We start from the raw sequence: 12,004 nt of genomic DNA, 5'->3' as shown, positions 1-12,004 counted from the left end.
GATATAACTGACACCCCTTTCCACGTAGACCAAAAACACACCCCAGTTGGTAACATTTTCTGGTTAAATGACCAGAACCTTACCTCTCAGTTACAATGGTTTCTTTTCTTACAGGAGAGAAACGTGGGGTGTGGATTGCTATATAGAAACAAGAATTAGGTTGCAATAAGGTGGGATGTGAGTGAACCACTGGTTTAAAAATAGTGTAGTTTGGACCAAATATTCAGATAGAGGAAAGGAAAGAAAGAAGGGGGGGGGGGGGACAGTTTCGTGAAGAAGGTTGGTCATATCCTGTATAAAATACATTTTGAAACTCTGAGCTCCCAGGATCAGGAAGCTGATGGGGGGGTGTTAGAAGTATGCAGATTATCCACGGTTACCTAGGAAACCCCTCTTCTAATTGGAAGAGGAGCGATCACAAGGCAGGAAAGAAATTCAAGGGGTCAGATTAGGGCGAGTTCATGCGTATGTCTGTTTTTGCCGTAACGCGAGGAACGAGGGACGTCTATGAAGGAAGGTGGCATGAGGAGAAAAGCTGCCTGCTCGGGGAAGGTGGAGAAGCTCCCACCTCCTGAAAGTGGCGCTCCCAAACCGTGATGCCCCGCGCCGTCCTGCCCAGGGTGACAGGAGAAGTGGGCCCCGGCCCCCTTTCCCGGAAGCCTTGGCCCCCTTTTCCGGAAGCCCCGGTCCCCTTTCCCGGAAGCCTTGGCCCCCTTTTCCGGAAGCCCCAGCCCCCTTTCCCGGAAGCCTTGGCCCCCTTTTCCGGAAGCCCCGGTCCCCTTTCCCAGAAGCCCCTGCGTCCCTTTCCCGGAAACCCCGGCCCCGTCTCCCGGAAGCCTTGCCTCCCTGCACGCAGCCTCGAAAGGGCAGCTGGCGCACCAGCCCGGCGGGACTCTGCCCTTAGACCCGGTAGACCCGGCCGGCTGGTCCAGAGAGGAGCACCTCACAAAACTGGGCCAATGGGCCTCTTCTCCATCTCGTTTGGGTGGAAAACTAGAGAGAACTTGGGCTATGAGGGATCTTGCCGGGAACCGTCGCTGGCCGTGTTTCCTGCAGTGTAGACGGCAGAGAGCGAGCGGAGGAAGCAGCCAAGAAGAGAGGCGGAAGGCGGATGCCGGCGGAGCGGGTCCTGGTCCACCGTGGTGCGGAGCCCTGGCTGCACCGACCCTTCCCCGGTCCTTCCTCAGACTCCATAAACCACTGTAACTCCCGGCATGTAAGGTCCTTGGATGTGGGTTTTCATTACTGGAGACCAGGTGAGTTCCAGAAACTTTGGGCCCTGGAAGCGGGCAAGAAGGCAGAGGAAGCAGGCTGAAGCCAGCATCGTCCTAGTCAGAGGACGTGGAGCAGCGCGGAGAGGAGCTGTGGCCGCCTTGGGCTCTCGGTGTTTCTGTTAAGTGCAAGCTTGAAGTGGCTCTTCTTCTCCTCTGAGCTGGAGTGGCTAAAAATGAACGCCGTCTGGGTGAGACTTATTCGTTCCAGGGAACCTGCACTGAACACTTACCGCAGGGGCGCCACCGCGCTGTCTATGAGTCTAGTGGTCCAGAAATATCAAAGCGATTTTTAGAAACGAGAAACTGTCCTCAAGGAGCTCACAGTCTGATAGCAGGTCTGTGCAGATGATGTTTGCAGTCATCCCTGTGCCGTCAAGGGTCTTGAATGGGCGGTGCACCACCATGGTTTCAAAGAAGGGCTGCGTCTCACGTTGCCTTAAATGCTCAAGCAACTTTGCAGATCGTGGTTCAGCGGAGTCTAGAAGGCAAACAGGACTTAGATATGGAAGGGGCAAGGGCAGAGGGGGCGGCTTGCCCAAAGAGTGGAAGACGGAGGTGGGAGAGGAGTTCAGACTGACCAGCGTGCAGGGCGCACGGGCTGGGGAAGGGACTGTGCTTGGGGGTGAGACCTGTCTCAAAGGCCCTGAACTGCCTTATAAAGGCGTGGACTTTCTCGTCCAGCATGTGGGAAGTCCCTGAGCTCGTTCAGTGGTTTGCAGTTTATGAAGGATTTTCCATCTTGCCTGTGGCCAGGGGTGAGGTTGATCATAGGAGAAAGATGTATTGGATTGGCCAGAAAGTTCGTTCAGGCGTTCATGTACCATCTTGTGGGAAAAACCAAATGAATGTTTTGGCCAACCCAGTAGAAGCGTGTGTGCATAGTCTGTGAGAAGAGATGAGTCCTTGGTGAGGGGCGGGGGGCGGGGGGATCCTTGTAGGAAGAAGCTGGCTGATGGGGGAGATATTCAGGGTCTGAATCTACAGGGAAGGTGAGCCCGTTCCAGGGGGGGACCATGGGGGCGGGGGAGGAAACACAGCCCCTGGCCCGTGGGACGCGAAGGACAGAGGCTGACCAGGCCAAGGGAGGGGAGGAGGGAGCGGCCTTTGGAGGAGGCGATTTGATTACTTTGCACCTCTTGGGCTGAGAGGGGACACACAGCCAAGCTGACGGGAGAGCCCCCGGAGGGAGGCCAGGTTTAGCACCCACACTAATCCTGTGGGACTAGGACGAGGCGAGAGCCCTGGGGAAGACCTTGGGGGCGCGGAGAGGGAGGGTGGGGTTCGGAGGGACGGCCAGAGCCGCGGTGGTGGGGGAACCACAGGACGAGCCGCTGAGAGGAGCCACCGTCCAGGAGGCGGCGCCAGGGCCTCGTGAGGGGCTGTGGGAACTGCGGTTCAGAAAACCTTTCGGATCATCCCGTTTCTTCACTGTTCCTGCCCCCCATCCCGTGCCTTCACTTAGATTTATTCCACAAGCGTTCCTGATAAGAGGATGCGTGATGTGGACACGCTGAGGGTGGACGGGCTGCAGAGAACCAGGGGCTGAGGGGGACGCACTGCAGAGAACCAGAGGCTGTGCTCAGGTCCGCTCCCTGGCCCTGCCCCTCGCAGCTGTGTGTCTGGCTGTTCCCTCTGAAGCAGTGCTGCAGGAAGTTTCCGTTTCCCGTCACCCCACATTTGTCTTCCTTCCCTGCTTGGTTCAGTTAAAGGATCGAGTGAGGCTGCTGGAGGACCTGCTCCAGGCGCTCTGAGAGCAGAGGCTGTGGGTACACAGTGGTTTGCAACCCTCCACCCGGCGCCAGGGGGTCCTCCGAACACAAGCTTCCCCAGGTTCATTTAAAGGGCTGCAGTCAGTGTATTCAGCTCAGGAAAAGGTATGGCCTGAAAACTAGGACCTAAGCATATGAGCAGGATTTAGAATTTAAATGATACTTTGATCAGCATTTCTGGAAATGGCACAGGAAGGAAACACTCCTTGAGGTCTCATGTCCTTCTGGGTACGTCTGTGCAGCAGGGTCTGCTCACCCCTGTGGGGGTGGCCTCCTCCGGATGGCGGCAAGTCCACTTGGGGGACAGGGTTCTAGAAGTCAGCCGCACACCTCCACTCACCTCCCAAACCTGAAACAGCCGCCCCACAGAGAGCGGACAGGAGGACAGAAGTGGGAGGGACATACAGGGAAAGCGGAGAAGACTCCGTTATATTTAGGATGCGATTTTTTTTTGACCTAGATTCAATCAATGAATACCTAGATATTGAACCTCTCCCTTTCAGGATTCCTCCGGCAAGAAAATCTGTTTAAATATGAATCCCAAATCATGTCATCTCATGTCTGCCGCAGGAATATAGCTGGCAGTATTAAACAGACCAAGCCCCCGAGAAGCCTAGTCTGAACAGAAGCTATTCTTGGCATTGTTTAAGTAAAGGAGATCAACACAGATATTCAAGATGGAAAAATCCTAATAGTTAGTAGGAAACCAGAATTCACGGTCCCTCCAACCTTCGAAGCAGAGCAAGTGTTCCTCAGGAAACAGACGTGTCTTAGAGGTTTCAGCAGGGTCCCCCAGGGGTGGTGGGGACCCCTCCCTCACGCCCCACAGCTGGCATGGAGCCCCGCTTCCTGCCTGGATGTCCCCCTGCAGACCTCTCTGCTTGCCCAGTGGCTGGACCAGGTGCAGGGTGAAGTCAGACTCTAACATAGGACCCAGTTTACACATTGATATATTGTAATCATGCTGTTTTACTATTTTTAACAATACTTTTACTTACTAAATAGGTTTTCTGCTTATTGCAATACAAGGGGGATTTTTTTTTTTTCCTTTTAGCTCATGCCATAATGTAAAAATGGCAAGGCAGTTATTGTACTCATAACGGCGGATTTGTTTAATTAAAATTACATTCAGTCGTGCTGACACTCTCATAAGCAACTGTGAAAAATACCTATTATGATCTGTTGATATGCTGCCTTGAGCGGCTAATAATTGTAGTTAGAAGGAGGTTTTGCTTCTTTATCATCAGTAAACTTGAACATTCAAGTTTGAAAGGAGCGGTATTAATAATTTTAAACTTTTATATTTGTTTATCAGTTGGGCCTTTGCATTGTGTTTTAAAATCAGCCCCTCCACCCGTCCCCCAGTGAAGAGAAGGCAACTGTTTCTGTTAAATATCACATGGGAGTGTTTGGTGGAAAAGCAGGTTTGAACAGTCCCCAGCGGATGTGGGGGCGGGGCGCCCTCACGGGTGTCCCTGGTGCGCCTGAGACTGCTCAGGGTTCCCGGAGCTCGGTCGGCCTGCAGAGGATGCATGATGTGGTTGTGTCTTACTCCGTCTCATTTCTTGCCACGTCCCGGGAGGAGTGGACCGTGTGTCGCAGGGGGCCGGCGGGCCTCATGGAGCAGCACGTGGGCCCTTGCAGGGGCTGGCACGAACGTTTACAGCGTTAACTACTGTTGGCGGTGGGGGCGAAATCCTAGTGCTGGGTTTTCTTCTGGGGGAAACTCACTGTAATTGAAAGGAAGCACTGACTACACACCGAGAATGGCACAGCTTCCCGTTGCAAAGTGTGTGTGTTGTGTTACGTGTATAGTTAGACTCGTGCTCGTAAGAGACACCTAATTGCTTGATGAAAATGAGCAACAAAGCTGCTTTCATACGGTCTACTTGTTTTGGATTGGAAGACCAGGAAAGAAAGTTGAGAATATTACGAAAGAAAAAAACATGTGATGGGCTTTGAGATCTGAGAAGGAATTATTTTAACACCATAAGAAGAAATTGCAGTATACTTTTTTTTCCTGAGCACAATAAATGCTCTAGGATGTAAGCAGTGTGACGTTTTTTGATAGAAGAAATGGGAAGAAATGCCGGACCTTGCACCCAGCGCATCTGTAAGGCAGTATCTGATGAGACTTCCATTGTGGACAGGCCCAGCGTCTGTGTTACTCAGCTGAGATTCAGTCCAAAAGTGGACCCTGTAGAGTCTTCATTCCAACACTTTGTTTTCTGATTTGGAATTCAGCGCGCAGCCGATCTGGTGGTGTCGTTGACTGAAAGATCGTTGCTGTCAGTGTTCATGAAACAAGAGAGACTGGTCATTTTTAGGAGGTGGCACGATTCTGCCATCCTCTATTGGTGTTTTAAAATCTATTTCATGATAAAGTAGTCTCCAGAGCACATCAACCATTAGATGTCTATTTTAGACATTTATTGTTCCACCAACTTATAAAAATCCCTGTGGCATGAATGGGCGACTCATGCAGGGGCCCGAGGGCACTGGGGATGTGTGTGGGGGGGGTGCCCCTGGGCAGTACGTGCAGCGGTGAGGCTGCCTGCGGAGCCGTGCACCGCGGGATGAAACCCCGCTTCCTCACGACGTCTCCCCAGGGAGTGTACGTCGTTATTCTCACCTGCATTCTCGCCTGCCTCCTCTCTTATCTGGACAAGCCACTGGTTCGTCATCTACAAACCTGGTGTCAAAAATCTACCTTAAAAGCAGCAACATAAAAGTCTAAAATTGAAAGGAAGTTCATGGAAACACATCTAGTTTTTTTTTTTTACAAAAGCAGAATGATTGAATTTTTAATTTTAACACGTGTCCTTCAGCCTTCGGTGTGGCTGTGGACGTGTTCCCAGGGGCTGGCTCTCTGTCTGTGTGTCTCCTGTCCTGCTGTGGGCATGTTATCCTATTGCACACGCGCTTGTATTGTTCTCAGTCATTATTGGAATTTGCATGTGAAATGTTATAATGTTTGTACTCTGCATTTAGAGCACTCATGAAGGTTTTTTTCTCACCTGGGAATCCCATTAGGTGTATTCAGAGTATCTTTGGGGATTTTCAGGAATGCAAAGTAGGTTGGTTCTTCTTGCTTGGGTAGAGTGAACTGGCTCGGAGTTCATCCAACCATTTGCACAGATGCCTGTAGGAAGCTCTAGGGTGCCTGGGAAAGGCCACATTATGTTGTGAGTTGGGTATCAGACCTGCCTTCCTCTCTTCTCTACTGGACGTCTGGTTCTTTATTTGCAGATGGGTCAGTGAGAACGGTGCCGTGAGGTGTAGGGCCGTGAGGTGTCTGTGGACTTGTGGATTTCGCCGACCGTCAGGCAGGGTCTCCGAGGACCAGCCTGTCACTCGCCATTACTGCCGCGGGTGGCGCCTGCACTGCTGTCTGCAGCTGCCTGTCGGGCTACAGCAGGGGGCTCTGAAGCCTCACCGGGCTTCTCCCCTCGATGCGAGCGGACTGCCGAGGGTCACGTCCTTCCCTCAGGTAACTTGTCTGTAGTCGACTCTCAAATCATCTGGTGGGTGTCTGAATAATCCTTTTATTTTTTTAAAAAGTCATGCTCCATTTTACTGCTGTCCGCTTCACTCTTGGACTGAGTTTTTAAAGGTTATATCCCCAAGATAATGTTGAGCTTTTTCATGACTATGTGTCTTTCAAGTCTGTTCTTCCTGTAATCCTACGTGGGCAATTTAATTAGAGTGAGAGAATGTGTGTGTGTGTACGTGTGTGTGTGTAGGTGCGCGTGCCCGTGCATGCAGATGCAGGGGTTATTGAGTACCTGTTCTGTATGACCTACCGTTTTATATGCTGGTACAGTGGGAGGGTTGAGGCTTGGAGAGTTTTAAGTCACTGGCCTGAGGTCACACAACTGTTGGGTGGTCATGGCAGGACTTAAAGGAGGCATAGTAGCTCTCACATCGCTTCATATTTTGCAGAAAAACCAAATCAAATCTGGGTATTGGCCATCTCTCCCCCTTCCCACCATGAAGAGTGCATGCTAAGTCAGTTCAGCCATTTCCAACTGTTTTCGACCTCATGGCTGTAGCCTTCCAGGCTTCTCTGTCCATGGGATTCTCCAGGCAAGAATACTGGAGTGAGTTGCCATGCCCTCCTCCAGGGGATCTTCTTGACCCAGGGATCGAACCCGGGTCTCTTGCTTTGCAGCCAGATTCTTCACCATCTGATTCACCAGGGAAGCCCGGGTTATAACACGCATATATATAAAATACATACTTTAGACACCTGTATGGAGAACTGTAAATGAAGAACAATATAGGCTAAAGCTTGAGCTGTAATTGATCCAGGACAATCCATGTATAATATGCTTCTGAATCACATAAATCCCTCATATGACTTTTTAAAAAAATCACTTGTCCATTATTTAAGCTTTCTGATTAATCGGAGTAACGGCTAAGGATGGTTTACTCCAAGATAAAACTCTTACTCTGAATGAAGTATTTTCACTTTAAAAGCCTTTTGGAATATCTGAAGTCATTCCTTCCCCATGTTAAGCAGTCACTGAGACTTGATTTATAATATATCCTGCCTTTGCCTCTGCGTGTAGAATCTAACCTAGCACCCCAGGAAGAACGGAAGAGGATTTTTTAAATATCAAAAAAAAAAAAAAACTTCCTCCTTTGCACCTTCCTCCAGCTTCTGTCGCCGACCTTGGAGGCCTGCCCTCCAGAGCAACATAAGAGAGTAAATTTGCACAGTTGTGAACAACTTAAAAGAAGCCAGTTCCTGAAGGCACTGGACCGTGCAGGTGCTCGTCATTGAAGTGGCCAGCACAGGAAGATGGGCCCGTGGGTAAATGCATTGGGTACCCCGAGCCCCCCACAGCCCAGTCAAGTCTTCAGAGGGCTCTCTGCATCCTCGCGACAGTCGTTCTCAGCAGCCTGGACAGACGCGTTCACTCTGACCCTGCTTGGGTCTCGCCCGGCAGCACAGAGCATCTCAACCTGAGCTTGACTTCCTCCCAGGGAGACGGTGCTGAAGGCAATGCCGTTGAGCTCAGAACATGGGTTTTGGAGGGAAAAGCCTTGATGAGTGGCTTTTTAGAGAAATACTTATTTTAGACTAATGAACAAAACAAATAGCTCCACTCTAGAAATAACTCTCAGCTCCCTTATGATCCACCATCATGCACACACAAATTTTCTTCCAGGAGGAGGGAGCAAGTGTACGTGGGTGAGACAAAGAACCGAAGTAATAATCCAGCTTTGATCAAAACTCTTGTGTTACAGCGTTCCCTCTGAAAATGATTTCTAATCAATGAGCACTTCCACAGCGCGCTCAGGAGTAATTACCTTACATGTGTTCCCTCTGAGCGCCGATTAGAAGCAGGATGTGAGATCAGAGGGGCAGAAGAGGAAGGTAAGAAGGGAAAATCTCACCCAGGCGCTGAAATGCCCGGGCGGAGGGCTGTTTCATAAGCTCGTGCCCTGGGTAGGGATGTCAACCTCCATTCACCCCCTGTCCCCCCCATACCAGTGAACACATGCCCGCTCTTTGGGGCAGTGTTGGCGACGGCTGTGGGGCACCCTGCCACACTAAGGCGGGGTGACTGGCTGGCTCCAGTGAAAGCGTTTGTCCTGGCAGCAGACAGGCATGTGGGCTGCTAAACCCCCTTCTCTCACCATGTCCTGGTGGCCAGGGGTCAGTTTTCAGCACGGACTGCTAGGTGCAGACTCTCTAGCCCACGCGGTAGTTGAACCTGGGCTTCATTAGTCCAAGAAGGGACCCAGGGGCCTGAGAAGGGAAGTCAAACACTGGGAACGATTCTGCCTGTGAAAGGAAAGTGTAGCAAGAAGTGGCGAGGACCGGCAGGTGGCGGGGTCACTGCGAAGGCGAGGACCACGTGGGGTCTGTCCAGGCGAGAGGTCAGTGACCCCCAGTGCTTGCTGGATGGGGATGGTTCCCGAGAAGATGTGATGAGGGGCTTCCCTGTGGTCCGATGGTTAGGACTTCGCCCTTCCGGTCCACGGGGTGCGGTTTCGAGCCCTGGTTGGGAAGCTGAGATCCCACCTGCCTCATGGCCAAAAAGCAAAAAACCCATAGAACAGAAGCAGTATTATAACAAATTCAATAGAAGACTTAAAAAAAATGGTCAAAATAAAAAAATAATTTAAAAAAGAATATGTGAGGAAAGTATAATGAAAACACACGCATGGGGAGAAGCAAAAACCTTGTTTATGGCGAGAGTCGGACCATGGGGCAGTGCCCGGGAAGAGAAGCTTGTCCGCATTGGTCAGCGAGACCGGAGCCCTCGGCCCTGTGGTCACAGCAGAGCCCCCTGTGGCTGCCCCTTCCCGCCCCTGAGAGGGGCCAGCCGTGCACTTTGGCCCGGCCCTCAGATGGCTGGCAGGATGTCGGCAGGCTGGCCCCTGTGACCTTGGCTGTTCAGCCACGTGATTCCCTTGAAAGCACCCTCTCCAGGTGGCTTGCTTCCCAGAGAGGAGCTTGGAGGCCCAGGGTCTGGTCGTCCAGTTTTAAGCCCAGCGTCAATGGCTTGCTCACGTGAGGACCTGCATTCCTACTCCCAGCAGGTTAAAAAATTTTTACCCTCTGCAAAACGACTGAAAGAAGCTCAAATGAATGGCAGGTTTATTTTAGTGACTGGTTCCCTGAACATGTTTACCAATGGGAATAGCTGCAAACTTAGGTCATCTTAATGAAAACAGACCCAACAGACTCTCCGCTGACTCAGCTCTTAGGATTCTGAAGCAGTGTGCGTTTAGGCACAGAACAGCCCCTTTCTGAACATCCTTGCATTAAAAACCGACTTGGCTGAGGTACCTTCCCCACCTTCGAAGACGCTTCAGTTCTTCTCAGATTCTCCTGCAGACCTTTCACCCATGAGTAAATACCAACAGCCGCTGAAATGGTGGAGGGCAGTCATTCTGCCTCTGGAGTAGAATGGGGGGCTGCCCTCTATACCACATATATATACATACTGAACATAAGTAGACGGGGGGCTTCCCTCTATACCCTATATATATATACATACTGTACATATGTAGATGGGGAGCTGCCCTCTATACCACATATATATACACATACTATACATATGTAGATGGGGGGCTGCCCTCTATACCACATATATATACATACTGTACATCAGTAGACGGGGGGCTTCCCTCTATACCCTATATATATATACATACTGTACATATGTAGATGGGGAGCTGCCCTCTATACCACATATATATACATACTGTACATATGTAGATGGGGGCTGCCCTCTATACCACATATATATACATACTGTACATATGTAGATGGGGAGCTGCCCTCTATACCACATATATATACATACTGTACATATGTAGATGGGGAGCTGCCCTATACCACATATATGTACATACTGTACATATGTAGATGGGGGCTGCCCACATACTGTACATATGCAGATGGGGGCTGCCCTCTATACCACATATATATATATATATATATATATATACACACACACACACACACACATACTATACATGTGTAGATGGGGGCTGCCCTCTAATACCACGTATATTTACATACTATACATATGTAGATGGCGGCTGCCAGGGGTGCCCCTCCCTGCTCACAGGCTCAGCTGAAACAGCCAGAATGGGCTGTTAACGTCCAAGGGGGAATCTGGCCAAGGCTCTGGGCCAGTGCGTCTGTTGATATGTTAGGTTTATTCAATTAGAGCCACAAGCAAAGGAACATGAGCTGTGGGTTGATTTGAATAACACCTCGGAGGAGGAGCGTGTGAAGCCTTTAGGAAGCCCCAGGGGAGGAGGAGGGAGGACCAGGCTCTGCCCAGGGTCCCCACACGGCTCCCGGCTCCAGCCCACTTTGCCAGTCCATCCCCGCGGGACCAGGGTCCCAGCCGGACGGCAGACGCGCCTTTTGTTCAGGGCCAGGCGGTCCTTCTCCCGCTTCACCATACTCTGACGTCTCCTCCATGGCTGTGAACCTACAGCAGAAAGGAGCTGGCGAGCGCGCGGAGGCTTTCAAGTCGGAGGGGCCCTGAGACCCCGGGGGGATTTGGTCCCGTCAGATCGGCTCTTTGTCTCGGCAAATGTGCGTCTGGCACAGGGGGCTGCATAGAATTGATCTGATGCTTTAAAAAACCAGCACGTGTGAAATAATGGAATTAATTGCCTGGCCCCATACGTCACCATCGGCTGTAGGATTAACAAACCACACGTTGCCACAAAGAGCCTCTTCTGGGCTCGCATTTTCAGTGCCCTGTGGTCTTTGATCTATTCACACTTCATTCAAAGCACGAGGCATCTTTGCATGTTTTTTACGCACCAGCTGATGGAGGGTCGGGAATAGGTTGGTGCAAGGAGGCTGTCCTGTTCTCAGGTCCGCCTGGTGTTTCACATGGAAGCCTTGTGGTTTGGTGGATTGAGATGAGGGGGAGTTCTCATGTAGAGTAGCGGCGGAGAGACATGGGGTAAGAACGGGAAGGTTTTCTCGGAGTTGCTTGATGCCCCTTGTTTCTGACTTTTAATGTCACTCTTACTCCCATGGCCTCTCGCTGTCCTCAGAACGCATCCCCTGCCGCCCTTCATATGAGGCTACAGCATCGCAAGGAGACTTAGGTTAGGGACGGACACGGCTGGCTGCAGGGGCCCTGAACCCTGAGAACCCACTCCTTGGCTCTGACGTGGAGGTGGGGTCTTCTGTCTCCCCACTCCAGCCTTTCCAGGGCACCTCTGCTCTAGGAAAGAGGAAGTCTTTTAAGAAGAATACCTGGGAGGGGTTGGATTATGAGTCTGTTTACTAAGCTCAGTGCGGTGTTCCCGGCCCCCGGTAAACACGTTCGGCAGAGATGCCTCGGGAGAGGTGAGGGAGCTTCCACGTGTCCTCTGCTTGTGGTCAGCGCTGGCGAGTTTGAGAGGTGGGCACCACACAGCGAAGACACGGATCCTGGTGTACTTTGGTTTGGTTTGGTTTGCTGTGTT

At 51.2% G+C, this 12,004-nt stretch overlaps 1 protein-coding gene across 6 annotated transcripts in view; it reads left to right on the top strand.

Annotated features, from left to right (window-relative positions):
* FARS2 (phenylalanyl-tRNA synthetase 2, mitochondrial) overlaps positions 1-12,004 on the top strand; it is a 288,633-nt gene that overhangs the window by 195,335 nt on the left and 81,294 nt on the right. For 4 of the 6 annotated variants that reach the window (XM_043908613.1, XM_043908611.1, XM_043908612.1 and 1 more), the window contains one exon: positions 6,293-6,533. The exons of the other annotated variants lie outside the window; for them this stretch is intronic. In XM_043908613.1, coding sequence (XP_043764548.1) covers positions 6,293-6,533 — 241 coding nt within the window. The remainder of the gene's footprint in view (positions 1-6,292; positions 6,534-12,004) is intronic. 6 annotated transcript variants of the gene reach the window in all.

The sequence above is a fragment of the Cervus elaphus genome, chromosome 7, assembly GCF_910594005.1.
Source record: "Cervus elaphus chromosome 7, mCerEla1.1, whole genome shotgun sequence".
Lineage (NCBI taxonomy): Eukaryota > Metazoa > Chordata > Mammalia > Artiodactyla > Cervidae > Cervus > Cervus elaphus.
This window is presented reverse-complemented; position numbering and strand designations above follow the sequence as displayed.